Genomic DNA, 21411 nt, shown 5'->3' on the forward strand with positions numbered 1-21411 from the left:
TCATCAATTTCCCTAAACTTTTTCTAACGAACTTAAACCAAGACATCTTAAAAGGTATAGAATACATATTGGTATTTGATTTTAACAGAGAATATGATATTAAAACCAAGTGGGCAAACTGCCAGCGAAGCTCTTACCAAACCCATTTTCATTTAAACCAATTCATTCAGTTTTCAATCTTATTGTGGCCAACACACCACTTGGGCGATTATCTGCCCCGGTGTGATTTGCATTATGTCACGTTTTTCCGGCGAGGTCAGTCCACTTCCACTATCCACTATCCAACGTCCACCATCCACCGTTTACTGAGTATGCCTATCCTCTGGCCAGTGGCCACTTATGACTAATGGACCGATCTGGTGGCGCCAGCATGGGCTAAGACATGGGTTAGACTCGGGCCAAGACGGTAGACAACAACATAATGAGTGGCCCGAACCCATTAGTCCCAAGTCTGTGTAATTGTCGCGAAAATTCGAGTGCGTGACCGACCAAATGAGAGAAATGTATCTATATCTATGGGCCTAAACGTGTGCGGTCCAGCGTGTTTTGTATGCCAAAAGCTCGAACTTGTATGATTAACTTGTATGATTAACTTCAATATTTCTTACATTTATTGTTAAATACTTCATCTTTTTGCGAGATTTTAGTAATAAACCAGAGAAAACTGATAAAACAATTAGCAATTGCGTGAGCTGCATAGCCGCTTTTTTTGTCTGCTTCTCTTGTAATTTCTAAAGAATTTCTTAATTATCTTAAGACAAAAGGAGCAGTGGAAAATTAAAAAGTTTATCCGCACTTTTGATGTTGCATGGCCCAATAATAGATCCTCAAATTGAATTGACAGCGAGACGATGTCGAATGTTGATTGGCCACTGTTGCTGCCACAAATTGTTGCATTTCACGCAAGAGCAATTGAAATGCCGCTGCGCCCCCCTCCCCTCGACCAAGTTTCTTCTTCTTTTCCATTTTTTTTTGTTGTTTTTGATTTTCCAACCAACTCGATTAATATGCAAAACGGTTTTGGTTGCAGGTGCAACTGCAGCTCGGGAAGATTATGCTAATTAGGGTGCAGCGGATCGGGAAAGGTGAGCTGGTGCCCTATGGCAGCATTTATCAATTAGCAACGTTCGGCGCATAAAACCCAAATTGAGCATTGGGATTTGGGAATTGGGAATTGAGAATTGGGGAATCTTTCGACTTCTGGGCTCGACAGCTCTCGGGTTTCACCCAAAAAATTAATTCCCGGAATTGAGGGCAATGGATTGGAATTTAATATTTAAATGTTCGGCTTTTCCGAAAAACATATTTATCAACCTGATTCGTTATCAGAATTGGAAATTGGAATTACTTTATATTTAAAGCCAAATAAGCTTACCAAATAGTTTTTAACGGGCCTAGCCACGTCCAGCTCACATAATCTAAGTATATACATATGTGAATATTAAAACAGAGTTGAAATATTTAATCCAAATTCCAGCTAAGTCCAGAATTAAGCAGACTCAGCATTTTTATTTTAAGCAAACGCTGCCGGCAGCTAAAAATAGCTCTAGAAAAAATATATAGCTCTAGTAAATATGAAATTGATAAGCATTTTTTTGCTCAGTGCTCGACATGCGGGTTCCATGGTGTAATGGTTAGCACTCAGGACTCTGAATCCTGCGATCCGAGTTCAAATCTCGGTGGAACCTAGAAGGGATTTTTTTTGTTGAACAAAATATGCAAATTTTTGAGAAAGTCTCTTTGTCATCTGGGTTGCTTAACTATTTCTGTACGCATAGCAGAGCAGAAAAGGTGTGCAAATAAAACGAAATGGAAGCAAAAAAGATAAAAAAGTATCTTGGCCGTGTCGTGCAATTTGATGAATGAATTGCGAATGACGACGGCTGGCCTGCAATTAACGGTTGCATAATCGCAGTTGGCCATTTCCGCCAAGTGACACAAATACTCACGCCACAATATGTATGGCTCTTAGTGGAAAACATACTCGTACTCCGTTTATTTTCTAGACTTTCACTCGCAGAACTCTTTCAGCTAAAGAAAAGAGGAACTTTGCGGGGCGTATTCATTCCGGTTTGGGCATCGTCTTGGTTTTTAAGGATTCCAGTCGGCATCTCGATTTCACTTCATCAATATTTATAAACGCACTTATCTGGAACAAGCAATCAATAATCCATCAGTTCCGACTTTGTATTAATTAATGACCAAATGTCCAGCAGCAGACGAATTTGGAGGGCAATCTCCATTGAATTATCAGGAATTATTGCTGTGCACTACAAAGTGTTTTTGAAAGTATTAGAAAAACTTGGTGTATTTTTCAAGTTACACATCCAGTGACCTCCCCACTTGGCTGGTGTTTCCGTGTGCAGTACTCAAATTCCACCTTCGTGATCACGCTTTTGCTTCGCATGAAGGAAATTTCACAGCTGCGACTAATTGCTGGCGACACGTCAGGGCCAACCCACATCATCTCGGATCTCGGATCTCGAGTCTGGAATCTTGAAACACAGATCTCAAATATGAAATCCGTAGTCTTGGTTTCTTCACCGACAATCCGAGATGTTTGGACATTTCGGACACCTTGGTTTTGGGTCAATCCCAAGCTGTCATGAGGGATCCGTTCGCAGAGGAGTGACACATGTCTCTAATTCTTTCTCCATCTGGTTTCTCTTTGCAGCTCAGTTTTTGGATGTCAGCCCGAAGTGGACGCAGAATGACCACGCCGGGCACACTTTATCGGTTGGCCAGTGGCGCAGCTGCCACACCTGCCACGCCCACGCACAGCCCTTATGGCCAACCGCCCAAGCCATATGCCGTGGGTTCAATCCAGAACGGATCGGAGCGGAATCGCATTCTCGAGCTGCTGAGAGCACCCAATAGCCTGGCCTCGCCCACGCTGGAGCCCTCATCCAAGGGACTACTCAATGGACCCGGGCAGAACAACTGCTTCCTCAACTGTGCCGTACAGGTAAGCACTTTCTGGCTTATATGCAGTATTTGTTTATATATTATTGGGTGATAGTTACACAAATGGCCTCCAGTTAATATGTGACAACCTTCAACATAGCATCATCGAAATTGTGTTAATTGGCCGCAAAGTTGGGCTGGAGAGTGTGGTTGTGAGTCAGGTCAAAGATGTGGGCGCCACCAGTGCACCCACTCTTTGGTCTTCACTGCGTCTTCCACTGAGTGGGTTCACTGTATCTCACTGTGGCGTTTCAGTTCTCAGTCAAGGCAAACTTTTCACATGGCCAATTGTCGGTTTGGTTGGGCCAAAGTAGAGTGGTTCTCTTCGGGGAACTGGGGGCGCCACCCAGTTGCATAAATTTAGTGAGCAGCTCTTAATAAACATAAATCTGTATATTAATGATTGCCGCCCCGGCAGTGGCCCCTCCTAGAAAATGGGGTTATGCCGAGGGAATTATGCAAAATCCCAGTTCGTACAGCAATTAGTCCGATTGCAACAAGAAATGGGATGTCTGACGAGACAGGGACCAGCTCTTGTTATTCCCTATATATAGATGGGAGCTGAACAACTTGAAACTCTCCCACTTATTGGTAACACGTTTGAAGATCCCTCAGGTTGGCTTAAATCGCTCTCGCTTAAATAGATCAGGAACGATGTAACTTACTTCAACGAAGTTAATTGAATATACCATTAGCATCAACTCGTGCAATTTCACAGTCCGTTTCGACATGGATTAATATCCCATATCAGGCATAAGTGGCGATGTTTTGGTACTTGATCGTCTTCACACCCATTTGCATCCGATAATAGCCTGCCATTGTGTAACTGTCTTCGGGCGTTGCTGTTCAATTATCAATTGGATAAATCTCGATCGCCATGACTCACTTACCACCAGATTCAGTAGTTAGCCCCTTCCAATCGCGCAGTTCGAATGGGATCGTTGGGATATGAGAGTTAAGAGTTGGGAGTTGGGGCTTGGGGTTTGGGGTTTGGGGATCGAGAGTTGGGAGATCTTGAGATCTCGAGGCGGGCGAGGCCTAGGTGCGGCCACTAACATTAAACTAATTGCACGGACGGCATGTGCTCTTATTTCTGTTTTATTTCTTACACGGCTGCTGCATTTGCAACATGCGAGGCACAAGGCGTGGCATCCACATGGCGACACGATATGTGTCGAGGGGCTTACAATCCCAATGTAATTCGAACTCCGAAGTACCCTCTTGGAAAGTCACATATCTTAACAGTTACGAGTGTAACTTGCAATTTATTTATTCAAGAGAAAAGCTATATATTTTAATATTTTCCTAACAAGTATTGGGCTGATTCGTAGAAGTTGCAACGGCTGATTAAAACCAATATACCCCGAAATACTGTCGCACGCAGAGTGCCAGGTAATGGAAACAAATCACCGCAAGACAATGGCAATCAAATGTGGCAAAATCGCGTGGGCCAAGCCCAAAAAACATTTGTTGACAGTTGCCAGCTTTGATTTCGGTCCCATCTAAAGATCCCATTGTCTAGGCGAGATCTTCAAGACGAAGTGATTTGATTGTTTTTGGCTTTCTTCAAGATTGTTGGTCAAAGTCAACAGTCTTCCCCCCACCCGTTCTTTTGGACGCTGGCTTCCGTTGCAAGTGGCAACTATAAACCTGCAAGCAGCAACCTGCAACTTGCAACCTGCAACCTGCAACTGACAATCGCTGAGAACACACCGATGATTCCACTTGATATGCTTTTAATGTGTTTCTTTTGCCGAAGTCGGGGGCACTCAACTGCAACGAGAGACCCTCGGCGACAAAAAACGATATACATACATATATATATGAATATACACTTGTACGTACATCTCAGGCAGCGAAACCTTCAGACGAACTTCTTGGCTCTTTTGTGGTGCCGAGTGTAATAAAGTAGCTGCAAACAACTTCCAGTCGCACCATTTTCCTGGGCTTCAATTTCAGCGTAGACGGTCAACAATCGGTCCATGATACACATAAGTCGTGGCCTCGAGGGGGTGGGGCGGTGTATTATGGGGGAAGTATTATGCTCATGGGCTCGCACATCATTTCACAGCTACGACTCCAGTTCCGAGACCTGAGACTCCCCTTAGATTAGTTCACACGATAAGCCAAACAAACGGGTCGGGTCGGCGGTTCGAGGGGGTTCCACTTGGTTGGCAACTAATATGAATTTGATATTTATGGCCAAAAGCAAATGATGATTTCCCTCCCCGCTGCCTCGCCCGTTCCCCCTCGCCTGTCGCTGCGAATGTGAGAAAACTTTCTGGGCAAGTGCGTGTGCCAAAAATGGCCAAAAAACAAATAATGTTATAAGCTAGGAACTGTTTTATGGTTTATCATTACATTCGTATACTGTTATAGATTTTTTTAAAATTGTAAAAATACATACATTTCCGGGATTAATTTGTCCTTTTTTTAAGTAAGCACGCGTCTCGCGTATCTGGACCCATTGCTAATATTTTGAACCCCGCTGTATGAAGATATGTGGGATTTAGGTACACCTGTCGCTGGAGCAGCTGCCAAAAAAAGGCGAACAGGAAAAGTTGATCCAAGACGGTTCCGCTCGAAGACGCTGCCTGTGAAAAAATATCGCTTTCGGCCGTCCGAAAAGAACAACGTCTTCGTCTCAACTCCTGTGTGGCTTTAAAGTAAGGCCAAGTCGAAAGGGGTCTATTCCCCCTATAAAACGATCTAGAAACACGGACCAGACTCATATCTGACTCAGTTTAAAGAAGAAGCAAACTGGACAACCGGAATGAGGGTTACAAAGGGATGGCAGGTTACACGAATTAAACTGTTTTGATAGGGGTCTTAATGCTTTTTTTTTTTATTAAAAAGTAGAATATGCGTTGTAAATTCAACAGACTGGAGTACTGATGTACATTTTGTGGCTTTACGTTTTGACCGCAAAATACGATTTAGTTCCTTAATAGGCATTTTGTATTTGGTTTTCGGTGGATACGATTTGCATTCCGCTAAAAAGTCTGGAAGTATTCACCGAGATATAATTAAAAGGGTGACTTGTAATTATGTTTATACATATACAGTATCCAATTGACTTCACCGATTAATTATCTTCACCGAAAAGTACTTCAATCCATCTTCCGCATACATTTACTGTGTATGTTTTCGTAAACCGAACTGCGCTCGTTAATTGTTGTTCACAACTCATCAAAGCGTCCCCCAAAAAAACAAAAAATGACAAACTTTATTTAAATTTGGTAATCGTTGCCAGCAAATGTAAAGTCATGAGCACGATATGTTATTTTTGGCCAGCATCATGGTCGGCATTGTTATTTCAGGGCCAGAAAGCGAATGTTGAGGTGGTATAGCACCCGCATTTCGTATTCCAAATGAACACCAAGACCTCTTCGGTCTTGTTGTCGGTAATTGTGGCAGCAACACGGGGCAACATCATGTTGTTGTCCATTCGAAAGTTGCCCATGAGTTGTCCATGTTCAATGAACCTTTAAACTGTTACCATCTCGTTCGAGTTCGTGTCCGAAGTCTTCTGTTTCGCTATTGATTTTCTTTGGAACTGTGCGCTGCTGCTCATGGAGACATGAAAACGGTAGCCCAAATGGAAAGTGTTTTCCGGGCTTTCCTCATGTCTCAATCCAACTCATGTCTCAATTAGTGCTCTAATGAAGTTGCCCAGAACAGGAAAATTAATGCTGATTCCAATCCCATTACGGATTACATTGTGGTGCTCTCATGCATTTTCATTGCTGCCACTTCCTATGATCAAAATCAAGATTAAAAATCAAGAAACCAATAAAAGTTTCCTCCTGCATTTCTGACTAAGAATAAAAAAATTTTCATTTCACTTTAAAATGCAATGTTATGTTCAGTTTTGCTTAAGTACAGCCTGCCTCTTTCTTTCTTTTACCGATTGCATTTCGGAATGTCATTAGCTAATCGGCTGATGGTCCAGACAGAAATCAGATGAATCTCATTAGTTTGTTTTCCATTTTGTGCTGAGTTGTCACAGCTGGGGCAATTTGGCTCTAATTGAGACACAATCAATCACAAGGTAACCAAAATCGAATCCAATTCAAACTCGATCGCTGCACTTCCGCCGAGCCATTGTTGCATTTTCAATTAGCCCGCTCGCCGCTTTGTATTTACACGGCATTTACATTCCCATTTACATTTCCGTGGTCAGACGTTAAATCTTGGCCAACACCGAAAAAACCGGACTTTATAAAACAAAGGTGAAAGCGTCGACATCGGTGGCTAGATTAGAAATTCTTCTCCCCATTTTTCGGTAATAGTTTTTTCGGCGTAATGGTATTTTCTGTTTGTAATTGTTATTGCCGGCTTCAGAGTAATGCCCATTTCCTGTCATGTTTTGTTATATTTCACTTCGAATTCAATTTTAAATTTGGTGTTTTGCTTTCTTTTCACTATTCTGTAATAATTATTGGTATATTTCGATGGGCGAATAAATATTAGCTCCAAGATGGAAAAAGGTATAAATTAGATATAAAATATTCACAACGCTTCCACCTAAACCAATTTCAATGCCTTTAGCATCGAGTTATGGGAAATAATTATCTTAAACACAGCTTTGGACTGCACTAATTTTGTGCAACACTAACTTGGCCCATTGTAGCCTCCAGCTAAGCCGAAACATAATTCACCAGCCTGCGGGACTTGCGATCTAGATTCCACTTGATTTCATCGGAGCCTAGTCGCGAAATCGCGCTTTGGGCCATGCTCTGAGGCAACTCGGTTTTAGGAGGTTCCCAATCTCTGCATCCCGCATCTTTTTTGTGTGTGTGTGTGCTTGTGTTTGTTTTGTATTCTTGGGAAATGGAAAAGCAAGAAAAGCGCATTTCGAATGTGTGGTCTCTGGGTTTTGTTTAGGCCATTAGCCACCCACAGAATGGAGCTAAGTTGGGATCAGAGGGCATTGGAGCAGACCACCCGGGCAAACAAAAGAGCAGCACAGAATTTTCCCGGTTGTTCGGGAGGGAAATATCGGATGATTGATGTTGGGGGATGTTTGGCAGATAGCAAAGATGGATGATCGGATGTGGATGTGGATGTGGATGTGGGCTTGGTCATCAGATAGCAGATCAGTGAACCGACGATCCACGTTGATCAGCGATCATTGGCATGCAATTCAATTAGCCAATTACGCATTGCCCATTGCCAATTGCCAATTGGCAATTGGCGATGCACTGACATTTGTAATTACACCTGAGCGATGCCATAATTTGCACAACTGGAGCACGGAAGTTGCACAAGTTGCGGAGTTCTGGCCAAGATTGCCCGCTCATGGTCTGTCAGCGCTCGCCAATTGTGAGCCCAATCAAAACGGAAGTTGGCATTGGGTGGAGACCGCTTCAAGCAGTTGGTAAAACCACCATAATATAACCGCACCACCTATGGATACGTACGAGTATATCTGTCCCCAACACCGATCGGATGTTGTTGCTGGTCGATCAGCTTCCGTTTTGGCGCCATTCGAGGAGCAGAGGAAGCGATCTTGGATCTGCGATCTTCGATCTTCCCCCCTAATTGATTGATTGCGCAAATTGCGGCAACTGGATTTTCTGGCCAGGAATCGAGGGGCCATGGACATCCAGTGCGTGAAGATGCACTTCCATTTGTGGCCCGCTCGTAATATTTCAAATTATCAGTATTATAAGTAATTTAATGGCTGACGTGCATAAAAGATATCATTAGCTTAATGCATTTAATTTGTTATTAATTGTTTTGTACATTACTATTATGCACTCGGAAGACTCCATTTTCATGTGCATAACAGCTGTTGTTTGTGTTCCCATTTATAAGAGTAATATATTAACAGTAGCTAATATTGATTTACTTTTTTTTAACTATTATTTTTTTTCTTAACTAGTTAGGAACTAGTAACTAGTTAGGAATTCGCTAAGTCTGAATCAAAGTTCTTGATTTATTCTCAGACCTTCAATGATTTTGCCCCACCTAAGCGCAAGAAGCGCCTTACGGGTGCGAAAATATCACAAACCTTAGGAATGGGCCTTGTGCCAAACCCCTGAACAATTTGTCTAGCTACAGGCCTCGCCCAGGCGGCTAATTGATTACGATTCTGAGCTGGAATTCGAATTGGCCGCAGAAGGGGCGCTACCCTGTGACCCCAATCGGCAGCCAGAGCTTATCAAGTTCTTAAAAAAGCTTCAGGTTAAATGGTACAAATAGGAATACAAGTACAAATTGATTTGTGGTTGTGGCTGCCGGTTTTTAAATTTATGCCCAATCGATCTACGGCCATAAATTAGTATCTTTTGCCGCAAGCGCTTGCGTAAAAGCACAAAAGGGACTTCTTAGGATCTGCAGCCTTTCTTTGGTTTTTTGAGCTGCCTCTTGCGGCACTCTTGTCGTAGGCGTCGCTGATCGTCACCCTCGAGCGGTCTGCAGAAGCCCCACAAGAAGTGAAGACTCAAGCGCGAAGAGAGTGTGGCGTAGAATTCTTCGCACTTGTTGTTTCTGCAATGCCAGATTAATGACACTCTCTTTGTATTGCCTATTTCGCCGCTCACATTTGCGAGGGCTGCTTGGCTCGTTGGTCTAGAGGTATGATTCTCGCTTCGGGTGCGAGAGGTCCCGGGTTCAATTCCCGGACGAGCCCAGGTTTGATAGCTCTTTTTTTTATCCCCCCTACCCGTTTACCACGCTCCTGGCAAAGAAAACTAAGAGATATGTTTTTATCGCCGTATAGGGAGGCTATAAAAATATATTTTGTAGTTTCATTTGCCAAGCGCGTGATAAGCGAGTTTTCCAATTGTTATCGCGGGCATTATCGCTTCGTTGAGTCGCAAATTCGGGTTCGGGTTCGCTTGACGGGAACGGGAACTCAGTTCTTCAAGAGTGTGATCTGTGGGTAACTGACTCACCTGGTTGGGGATTTTCTGACGAACAGGAAGGCGATCCACGAGGAACAGCGTGCGAACGCATAATGAGACCGAGGAAGTGACTCACAATCGAGGAAGTAGCGGAAACAGAGTTTGCACAAAGGTCTGCTGGCTGCACTGCACACACAGACGGTTCTAGGGTAATTAATTCCCGGTTCAACAGAAAGTGCATATATATCTGAAAAACAAATGGGAGTTCAAGCTGAAATGCTACTGCTCGCTGGAGACGTTATTCAATACCAATAACATATTGAACGGAAGCGGTAAGGTGTATACTTCGATCGCAGTGATTGGGAGTGCTAGTTTAGCTGGACATAGTACTGTCAGGAGAAAGATGTCAGAATTTGTAGAGCCTAACGAATCCGGCTAGTTTTTAGCCATACAGCAGCCACGCCTTGTGGGCTAGCCCGCCCGTGCCGAGGATGAAGTTTGGCAAGACCTTCGAGTCCCACCTGACGATCGAGTGGCGCCAGCAGTATATGCGATATGGGGTAAGCTGGATAACTGTCGACATATGCATGTGGACCTAGCCAACCTAATTACGCCGCCAAAAGGATCTCAAGGAGCTGATCAAACAGGGCGTGGAAAACGCCCCCTCGCCGCTTACTTCCTCGGACTACGAAATTCAGGCCTATTACAGGGCCTTTGAGGAGACCTTCCTCACCGAATGCCAAACGGAACTGACCGGGGTGAACAACTTCTTTCTGGAAAAACTGCTCGAAGCCCGCCGTAAACATGGCCACCTGAAGCTTCAGCTTCTCGCCTATTCCCGGGAACCCGGACACACAGGCAGTGACTCGTCGCTGTCACAGCGAGCCGAAAGGAGCCAAAAGAAGATAATGACCACTCGCCAGCTGAGATACGCCTATGCTGAGTTCTATCTGAGTCTGGTGCTCATCCAGAACTACCAGTCGCTGAACGAGACGGGCTTCCGCAAGATCTGCAAGAAGTACGACAAAAACTTGCGCTCCAGTGCGGCAGGCAGGTGGTTTACGGAGAACGTAGTGGATGCCCCCTTTACGGATGGACGTCTATTGCAGCGCATGACCATCGAGGTGGAGGATCTGTACACGGCCCACCTGGCGAACGGGGATCGCTCGCTGGCCATGGAAAAGCTCAGAGTTCCGCCATTGGGCGAGCCCACTCCGCCATCGATGGTCTTTCGTGCGGGCATCGCTCTGGGCATGCTAATCATGCTGCTCGTGGTCACCGCCATCAGCTGTAGGTTGTTGTGGGAATGCATTGTTTCCAGTGTTATCAAAGTGCTTGCCTCATCCATCAATGCCCAGTAGTCAACTTGATTTATGCCAGAAATCGAAGCTTACCATCTAAATCTCTTGATTAGTTTGTCAGTGGGTATCCATTGTGATGACATTGTGATATACTGGTCATTTTTGGCTTGTAGGACATGATACGCCCATGGTAATTTGATACGCCCTGTTCCCATTCCAATTCCTTAGACTGGAAACGAGCTCCATTGGAGGATCATACCCCGGGTCTGATGAGCCTGTACCGCGGTCCATTCACCTGGGTGATCTTCAACTTCTACATGGCCGCCAACGTTGCCGGCTGGCAGCAGGCCGGAGTCAACCATGTCCTGATCTTTGAGATAGACCCCAGAAGTCACCTGCAGCCGGCCACATTTCTGGAAATCGCCTGCACCTTCGGCATTCTTTGGGCCCTGTCCATGTTGGGGTTCCTGTACAATGACTTGATAGGTGTGTCGGATCCGTTCGTCTTCCCACTGGCCCTAATCCTGATCATGGTTGGCCTGCTGGTGGTGCCTCTGCCAATAATGAACTGGCCGGCCAGGTGGTGGACCATCAAGCTGGTGGGTCGCGTGATCAGCGCTCCACTGCACTACGTGGGATTTGCCGACTTCTGGATGGGCGATCAGCTGAACTCGCTGGTGACCTGCATTGTAGATTACTATTACACATTAAGGTTCTATGCGATAAGTTGGCTGCGATATGAACGGGTTAACAACTGCTTTGAGCCGGATGTGATTGTCCCGATTACCATGTGCCTGCCCGGCTGGTTTCGATTTGCTCAGTGCCTGCGAAGATTCAGGGACAGTGGTTCCAAGTCGGTGAGCTACCTGATCAATGCGGGAAAGTACTCAACCACGTTTTTGGTGGTACTCTTTGCGACGCTGCGCAGAAACTCGGAGGGTAATCGTTTTCCCCCAATGGATCGAAATCCTGACTAGTAGAGACCACAAATCCTGAAACCCCTAAAACCCTCGCCCGCAGGTGAGTATGCCAGTACGTTCAGCAACCCCTACACCTGGCTATTCCTCGCGAGCTGCGTAGTGGCCACCGTCTACTGCTATTTGTGGGATGTTATTCGCGACTTTGGGCTCTTCAGGATTATGAGCGGTGAGCGTATATTCCTCAGAAAGCAACTGGTCTATCCGCAGGCCTTCTACTACTTTGTGATCGTAGAGAATCTGGTGCTGCGGCTCTTCTGGGCCGTCGAGTTCACCATTCTGTACCACAACCTGATGACTGCCTATAATATGAGGACCATCTGCAGTATCCTGGAGATTACTAGGTGAGAGATGGAAAGGCCTTTCAATTCTGTTGCTATTTTATGCAACGCTTTGCCATGTGAAATTTGGATAAGCTATTCGAATAGCGAATTGAATGTGGTTTTCCAACTAATTAATTAAGGTGCTCAAACAGCGTCCCCGTTTTGCTGAGTGTAGTATGCCCTTCTGCCCGCAGACGCTTCATTTGGAACTACGTGCGCCTGGAGAACGAGCACTTGTTCAACTGCGGAAACTTCCGCGCCACAAGGGACATCCATTTGGCAGCCCTGAATCCTCGCCAGGAACGAATGCTGGAGAGCATGATGGACGAGTCGGATGGCGTGTCGAATCGACGCAAATCGAATGAGCGCATTCGCCTGAAGAAGGAGTACTTCTAGAGGCAGCTGCTGATCTTTATTTACCCCGCCAATCCGCTCCTTTAATGGCCCGTCGTCGTCTTTAATTAATTCATTTGTGCAAAATACAAGTCAGATGGAAAGGCTCTGAGACAAGGCGACTGGAGAAAGGGAGCACGAGGAGCACGCGCCAAACCGGTTGACCAGCTGCACCCAAAAGTGGTAGCTCCCCCGGACTCCCTTCTCCATATGTGCATACATACATATATATATATATATATATATATATATATATATATATATATATTCATGCATATATATGTATGTATATAGATATATATCGCCTGGTCGGGTAACAATCGTCATTGCTGGAAAGGAGGAGCAGGGGAGCAGAGGAGCCAAGAACGAGGAGGGGATCCTCGTGGCGAGCTCCCGATCACGGATCACCATCGGCTTCCAGCAAGCTGTTCGACAATCTCTTAATTGACTCGCATTGAGCTTGGATTGGACCCATAATTAGCCGAGAGAATGAGTGGAGATGGAAACCTGGGATGATCACCGATCTGCCATTCTAATCCGGAGAAAGGCATTCCAATCGGATGTATCTTTCGGTTGCATATTTTATACATTAGCTCTTTTAAATTATATTTTGTAGACTTCACAATGAAAATTGTTTACAAATTTTGTATAGCACTTTGGTACCCTTTGTTTTCTTTAAAATCTATTAATCGGATAAAATCATTTCGGAAGCCACTTTTGTAGTTCAAAGTAACCAGAGATCCTAATGCTTGCGGGTTTGAATACTTTATTGCTTTATTATCTTATCGTGGCAGTACTGAGTTTAATGATTTATTTCTAATTTAACAATGACTTTAGAAAATGAAATCCCCACTAATAGGCTTATCTAAAAGTTAAGGATACTTCGGGGCAATACCTTTTGTTCGGGCACTAAAACCATTGGCACCCCAATATCGAATTAGGAAGAACAAAGGATGAATCCTAAGGAATTCCCTCCATCCTCTTTCTCTGTTTTTTTTTTGTGTAATTTGATATGAAATCAAATTCCTTCATCTGAGGATCGTTGATGCGGAGAAGAAGACAATCAGGCAGGACAATCTCTCGATAGCTGACCGCACTTAGAAAAAAGTTTGAAGCCAGTTCGGATTTTCAGTTAAATAACATCTATAAAATTGGGACAATTTTTCTTACGAAAATGTATTTTTAAATTACTTGATTTCACACTGTAAACTAAAGTCGATGTAGCTTTTTTCTGACTGCAACTTATCTTTCACTCGCAGCAAGTCTGCAGTGGTTGACTTGAGCACGAGTCAAACATAAATTTGCCATTGACTTGTTGACGCTGTTGCTGCTGCTGCTGCAGTTGCTGCTGCAGATGCTGGGTAATGGCAACTGCAATTTATGCTGCTTGTCGCGACTGGCGACGCTGACAATGTCTCCAGAGAAAAGCGGAGAAAGGGAGACGGTGGCTATTATTAATTGATGTCGATGCTGCCGATGTTGCTGCCGTGTCAATTAGGCTGCCTGCACAGCAGCCACATTGCAACACTGCAACACTGCAGCAGACACACATGTATGCTGCAAATGCTGTTGATCTTGGTACAGTTGCCGTGCTGCACACGCGCCAAAGGCGGACCAAAACAAACAAACAGGCAGACAAACAAACGGTGCAACCAAGCCAAACAAACAAACAAGAGCCAAGCGGGCAAACAAATCCAATGAGAGTACGAGTTCGAGTTCGGGTTCGAGTACTCATGCAATCGCAACCGAATCGAGTGGAGCCTGGCCAAAAGGTGACATCAACTGGCCGAACAAGGCCCAGACGGCTTCGAGCCCGGTTTTCTATCGGGAATAGGCCTGAACTAAATCAAATGAACAAATTGACACTGACCGATTAAAGGGGGTTACTAGCAGCTAGCAAGTATTTATTATATTCATGATTGAATTTCGTTACTGTATTTCCCACATCATTTTATTCAGCTTCTATATTTTTAGGATTTATTAATATTTTGTGGTCAACTCCGCAACTGTTTGTACTGCTCAGCCATGCGCATCCTATGATTTATGATCACCTCTTCTATTCCTGCGAAGTGAGTGCCCTCAGTGGCCAATGTCCAACTTTGGGCCATAGCAATACACATAAGTGTTTGCAACTCCACACATGTACTGCACACTTAGATGGCCAACTGCAGTTGCATTTGGCTGTTGTTTACTGTTTGCTGCCCCGCTGTGGCTCAAAAAATGGCGCGCAAAGCAACAAGCTTGCGTACAAAGTCCAAAAAACTTTTCTTAACTTGGCTGTAACCCTTTGTTTGTTGTTCTCTCTTTTTTGTTTTGTGACAGCGTTTCAAGCCAGCTGAGCTTGATGGCCAGCTCGTGCTAAATTTAGCTAAGGAGCAGGACATGTTGGCTCTGCTGGTCGTTTGCTGTTTGTTGTTTCTTAGCTGTTTCTGTTTCGGCGGGGCCAAGACGAAGCTTCCCCCGCGGAGGAAGAACCAGTTTGCCCAGCTTTAACTCCTTTTCCTGGTTTCAGGTTTTGTGAGCGCGCGCGCGCGCTGATCCCTCCTTCACTGGCCCCTGGATGTCCCCTTTCGAAATCCCCATTGGATGCCCCCGCCGAGCCCCCTCGCAAACCCCTTTTATGGAGCAGCACGCGTCCATAAGCCCGATGTGCCCGGCATCCTCGATTTCCCCCGATATCCCCCGACATCCCCGCTTGTAATCGACTGTTTCTTGGCCTCAGCGGGGATTTCTTCTGACGCAGCTCATAAATTTATGTGGCAGCCTTTTGATTGCCTTTATGCTGCCGTTTTTTCTCTCCCTGTCTTCTGCTTTTCGCTTGTTAATTTGTGCACATAAATTGGCTGGCAGCCAGGTTCTAAATGCGCTCCCCTACTTTTCCGATCCGATCACTTGTTGGGTTTTATCTTTGAAATTTTAGGCAGCCATCTGCCCTTTTTGTTTTTGTTAAGCTCCAATTTCAGCTGCAAGCAGTTTTAGTCCTGCAAATGCAGGTGGTTTTCAAATTGAAAGAAGTACAAAGAACGTGCCCGGCATTTTTGTACAACAGGCAAATATGAGGAAACAATTACGATTGGGATATAATTGAAGTTTGTATACAAAAATCCAAGGTATAAGCCTTCAGGAGGGAGAATAATTTATAAATGCCAGTTTCACGGACTTAACTTAATGTACTATTTGCTGGTAGTTCTAGGCCAATTGTTCTCCCCCAACCAAAAACTTGAGCTTGCAACCACCCGATTCCTGGCCAACAATTCAGTTCTGTTGTTTCAGCAGCTCCACCTGCTTTATTAGCATCAACCAGGCGAAACCAACTCGATTGGGCAACCGTCTAATGTAGATCAACTATTGGCAAGCTGCGGTGACTGGAGGCGACCTTCCTCCCATTTTCGGCCGGCCACGCCCCCACTGCGCCCAGTTTTTGCCTGGCCATAATGAGCTGATGGATGTTGGCCGTTAGCGGTTGGCAGCATGGAGAATTGCAAATTATTGTGACGGGGAGAAGTGGCAAATGTTGGATTTCCTTCGTTCCATGGGGGAGGGGGAATCGAAGGCGACAAGAAGTGATTTTGGCGAATCGGCAGCTGCGGCAAATGAATTTCAATTTAATTAGCCAACCCACAAAACAGCAGGTGTTTGTGTGTTTTGCTCTGTGAGTCCAAGGAATGCCAATGTAATTGCCACAATTTGTTGTCGACTGTTGCTGCACGATCAGCATCTACACACAAAAATTATGATAATCGTCAACATTTGAGCCGAATTCGCAATTGCCAGCTGGGCTGGCCAACTGAAAGGTGATGAAATCTCAGAGGAATATGAACGAGCCCAAGACCTCAGTCAATATATACCGATTAGATTTCTTATATTAAAACAGTGTTTGCTAAACATCATAAATTTAAAATTAAATTTGACACATTTTTTGGTATAAAATATAGGCAATTTATGATAAACTCATGATGATATATGTTCTTCGCTCAGCTCTTGGCCAAAAAGAGGGTTTCCGTGGGGGGAGGGGGTGGAGAATAAGTCCCTAAGCGGCTTTTGTTTAATGATAAGCTCCCATCTTGAAGATGCGCTTGGCTTGGCTTCGATTTTCGATTTTCGAGGCTTTTGGCGCGCAATATACTCCTGACCGCCCCGAGTGGCTCATAAACAAGGCTTTGCCGCGGAATCGACGAAAAGCCCTGGAGAAACTGGTCCCCAAAACAAAAGCTAATGGGCCATGGACCGAAACTGGAAAAAGGAGAAGTCGAAAAAAAAACAGCGAACATGATAAAGAAGAAGCTACCTCTGCCTCCAGGTCTGCAGCATCACGAGCATATATATGTACCTTAAACATAGGAACCCGCTAACAGCAACAACAACAAAAACAACAACATAATATCGCCAGCATCTGCCCCCGCAACTGCCACGCCCCCCACGTCTTGCGCAGCCCACTTTGGCAACCTCAATAACAATGTTTTTTGTTGTTCTTATACGCGTTTCTCTCGGTTTTCTTACTTTTTGGCTGCTGTTGCACGTTGATTTTGGAACAGCGACTGCGACAAAACTCGTTAAGTCCGAAAACGTGTTTTTTCCTCTCGCTCTGTGCCTTTTTCTCATTTACGTACTTTTCTGTCTATCTGTCTTTCTGTTTTTGTCGCTTTTTATGCCTTTTTTCGTTTTCTTTGCCGATCTTAACAGCCGCCATTTTGTCTTTGGGCCTGGGTTTTCGAGCAAGCTGTGCTTGGGAGATTTCTGGTTTTGCTATAAAGTCTTCCAAGACAAGCTCCAAAGTGGACTTGGCCTGAAAGTTCATTCGCCGGGGGAATTATCGCAGAGAGAAAAGTACCAAGTTGGCTTGAGAGAGTGAGAGAGAGAGAACGGGCACACTTCCCCTGCCACATGGGTAATTTTCTCATCTCCACTTTAAGCACCGCTCATAAATTCGAACTCGGCTTGGGGAAATATTTAAACTAGACTTGGACTTAAGAAGAACAGTGTTCAAAATTGAAAAGCGCAATGTGTTTCTTGTTTCGATTTATAAATATAAATATATGCTTCTAAAAACTGCAAATAATACCAGTTAAAGATTCGCGCTTGATTAAATTGCCGCCCCAAAAAATAATCTTCACCTTAGCTCAGCACCCAAAAGTATGCAATCAGCTTTTGCTGTTTGCCCTCGACAGCTTGAAAATATCCCCAAAGCGCGAGAGCGAGGAAATTTCCCTCTTGAGCCGCCGACTTCGAACGCGGGAAATTATGTTCGCTTGTAGTTTAATGTTTAGTATTGTTTGCGCTCTCGGCTTCGAAAGACGTTCGCTCAGTCGCCGTCGCAGCTTCAAACAAAACGTTTTTTTTTTGGGTTTGACAACAAACAAAACACTTTTTTCAAAAGAAACAAAGCATTTTTTTTTGTGAAACAAAGCATTTTTGTTGTGCAACAAAGAGGAAAAGAAAACATTTTTTTGTGAACTGTGTGGTACTGTTTTATAAGAATTAATCGAGGGAAATCAAAGACGAAACACTAGAGCCAAGCTGCTCTTTAAAACCGTCTGCTTATATGTGTGTGTGAGTGTTTTTGTGAGCGTGACATTAAAGCTAAAAGAGCCACAATAACAACAACAACAAATGATAGCTAAGCTGTGGAAAAGCTAAAAACCTTACAAAAAACTAGCTAAGTGAACGCAAACAGGTGCGAAAAGTACAAAAAGTACAAAAACGCACGAAAAGAAAACGAAGAGGTTGCCCAAGAACTCAAAAGGGTTGCGGCAACTTCCCTTGCAGGCTTCTTTTTCTTGTGTTTCCCATTTTGCGGAAGTTGTAGAAGAGCCAAAAAAAAAACACAAACACAATGTGCTAAAAAGTTCTTGAGGGAAAAAAACAAGAACCTTCAATATGGATACGGTGGCCATTAAAACTTCGCTGCCACATGCCCCACTGGCGGGGCAGCAACAACAACTGCTGCTGCAGCAACAACCGCAGCAGGCAACAGCAATAGCAACAACAACATCGAATGCCCAAACATCTGCAATCAATGCCAAAAACAACATTGGCGCATTCTTTCAAACCTGCAAGGTAAGAAGAAAATTACTATATAAAATCGAGAAAAGGGGTCATTTGGGGTCAGCCGAACAAAAAAAAAAACCAGAACGCAGCCATAAAAAAAATACAATTTTCCGACCACGAAAACTGTCAACCTGCCCATTTCTCTACCTACATTCCCCTCTATCCCTTTTCTGAGAAAAGTAAGAAATTAAAACGCGACTGCAGTTGACAAAGCCACAAAAGTGTAACTATTTTCATTGTAGGCGCACTTTTAATTGTCTCCATAGAGTTCCCCGTCCAAAAATTAAATAGTGGCGGGCAACGGGGCATGCAATGATGTAGGGGGTTGAAGATATGGAATAAGAGTAAGGTTCTGAAGAGTTTGAAGTACACAAAAGTTCAGGGATTCGGAAACTACTTACCTTGGAACAGCTACATATCAAAGAACAAAGAAATGTGGGAATAGAGCGTAGTTCAATTTAATAGAAAGTCGTTGAAAGTTATAAGCCCGAGGAAAGCTGATCGTTTCGCACCTAAAAATGCTGATTAAACCTATCACCCACCAAATGGATGGCAAAATTAATGTGAAAACGAAACGATCTCTGACAAATTAAGCCCTGATGATCCGTGATGATGGAGGTATCACGACAACCCATCACATCTGGCTTGGGGGTAGATTACGAGTAGCGTTTGATTTGGCAAAGTGCAAAAGTGTCGCATAAGACGATCATGTAACGATGGACCTTTCCCAACCGCACCCAAAAACTTGCAAGTCCGTGAAAGAAAAACAAACGCGGCTAAAAGTGAGGCGTTTATAAGCGACCAGTTCCATTTACGCCTCTTGCATAACCAAAAAAAAATGCGAGTACGGTGACTATAACTATGGCATTAACTGTAACTAGTGTATATGATATGCTACGGTGCACCCCAAAAAAACATTTTTCGCTTCAAATGGTCAAACATTAGTGTGGTAAAACGAGCCTCAGGAAAAATATTGTATTGTTTTCAAATATCATTCCTGAATGGCAGTAATATTACCAATAACTATGAAACGTAGCACACACAAGTGATGTGTATATAGTGAACAAATGCCAAGGGACTCCCTTTTTTGCTGAGTGTGCCAGGCGAGGGTGGATCGATGGCTTACGCTATAACCCGGCTCACTCAGCGGGACAGCACTTGAGCCTGCCGCAGATGAGATCTATGCCCCAGATGAGGTCTCTTGGTAGCGACCTTTGTTTCCTGGTTTCCCAGTTCTCTGTGCTATGTATGTTTGAGCGTGACACCATAATGCTGGGATATCGGGGCAAGGGATCTGCATCTATAGAGACACACTACCTGCTCTCCTCAACTACCTGTCACGGTTCCAGTTAGTTGTTTATCCTGGGAAATATCTAAATGCTTGTGCAACTGTTGCCCGATTACGGTTCCGATTCCGATCCCCCGATGCCCAATTCCCTACCTACTCCGTTTCCCTTTCTCGAGTTGTCACAAGTCTCGTTAAACATTTCGCTTTAATTTAATTGAATTTCCTCCGCCGCCGCGCTCATGTTGTTTTTTTTGTTTTGTTTCTGTTTAACTTAATTATGTCGGCCAGCGCACTGCACGCATTAACCCCAACGTGCCGCAATTGTTTTACGCTCGAATAAGAGACTCACACGGGCGGAGTAGTGGGGGTATATTGGGGGTGGGCGTTGGGGGCGGGGTCGGAGCTTCAGGAGTGGGTGGTTGGTTGCCTCATTTAAGGCGCGGAAGTGGCACAGCCACTGGAGCCACTGCCGCCACCTTTATGAGTATGCTCGTGAAAATATTTCACATTTATCTATAAAGAAATTCCACATAAATAAAACTAGTATGCTAATCAATTCGAATGAGGCTGCGATTGATCCAGCGAGGTGGGGGAATTTCATGCACTGAAAAAGATCGTATAGCTATCTCTTTATTCCATTTTAAGAATTGTATGGTTTCTGGATTTCCAACACCAGACTGACTACCTTTCCCAGTACATTCTCGTTATATTCTCGCATTGTAATATGCTGACAAAGCCGCGGAAACTGAAATTACTGACAAATTTTTATCCGTGTAATATATAAAGTGGTTTGGGGCCTTAACAGCAACAGCAAATATGCGCAGCTGCGGCGATCGAACAAATCTCAATGTTGCTAACCAGCAACAAACATCCGAAGCCACAGCAACAGGTTGAGCATAAATTATGATCAAAGTTAAAATATAATTTTTTTCAATTTACCTACCTCTTCTGCTTCTTCTTTTTCTGTGGCCGACTTGTAGTTGTTGCTGTAAGATTGAAGGGAAATTTTTCGGGCATTTTTTGGTTGGTTTCGTTTGGTAACTTTCACAAGCACATTTATCCATTCGTTTGTTGGTGAAAGAAAATAAAAACATAAAACTGGCTGAACAAAATTAATGGAAGGTGCAGAGGAACCCTGGCAGTTTGTCGCCTAAGTCATTGGTTTTTCGTCTTTGGTTTTGCACTTACTGCAGCAAGTTCTTCTTCATCATCTCTTGGCCTACAAAAGCCGCTTATGTAACCAAAAACTCACATTGTCAAGTCATG

At 44.2% G+C, this 21411-nt stretch overlaps 2 protein-coding genes and 2 non-coding genes across 5 annotated transcripts in view; all 4 read left to right on the plus strand.

The window, feature by feature from the left end:
* The window catches only part of LOC6550909, a 46104-nt gene that overhangs the window by 6688 nt on the left and 18005 nt on the right, over positions 1-21411 (plus strand). Inside the window, exon 2 of one of the 2 annotated variants that reach the window (XM_015155490.2) lies at positions 2675-2965. In XM_015155490.2, the coding sequence (XP_015010976.1) occupies positions 2687-2965 (279 nt within the window). In that variant the 5' untranslated portion in view covers positions 2675-2686. Of the gene's footprint in view, positions 1-2674; positions 2966-18201; positions 18867-21411 lie in introns of those variants that run through there. The other variant, XM_001976788.3, reaches the window with a different exon arrangement.
* Trnaq-cug lies at positions 1617-1688 on the plus strand. Its single transcript has one exon. It is a non-coding gene; the product is annotated as a tRNA-Gln (tRNA).
* Positions 9530-9601, plus strand: Trnap-cgg. Its single transcript has one exon. It is a non-coding gene; the product is annotated as a tRNA-Pro (tRNA).
* LOC6550908 (xenotropic and polytropic retrovirus receptor 1 homolog) lies at positions 10288-12812 on the plus strand. The gene is made up of 5 exons (XM_001976787.3): positions 10288-10375; positions 10439-11105; positions 11345-12055; positions 12137-12437; positions 12611-12812. The coding sequence occupies exons 1-5, from the start codon at positions 10307-10309 to the stop codon at positions 12810-12812; spliced, it is 1950 nt and encodes a 649-aa protein (XP_001976823.1). The 5' UTR covers positions 10288-10306.

This window comes from Drosophila erecta, unplaced genomic scaffold, assembly GCF_003286155.1.
Source record: "Drosophila erecta strain 14021-0224.00,06,07 unplaced genomic scaffold, DereRS2 tig00000126-arrow-pilon, whole genome shotgun sequence".
Lineage (NCBI taxonomy): Eukaryota > Metazoa > Arthropoda > Insecta > Diptera > Drosophilidae > Drosophila > Drosophila erecta.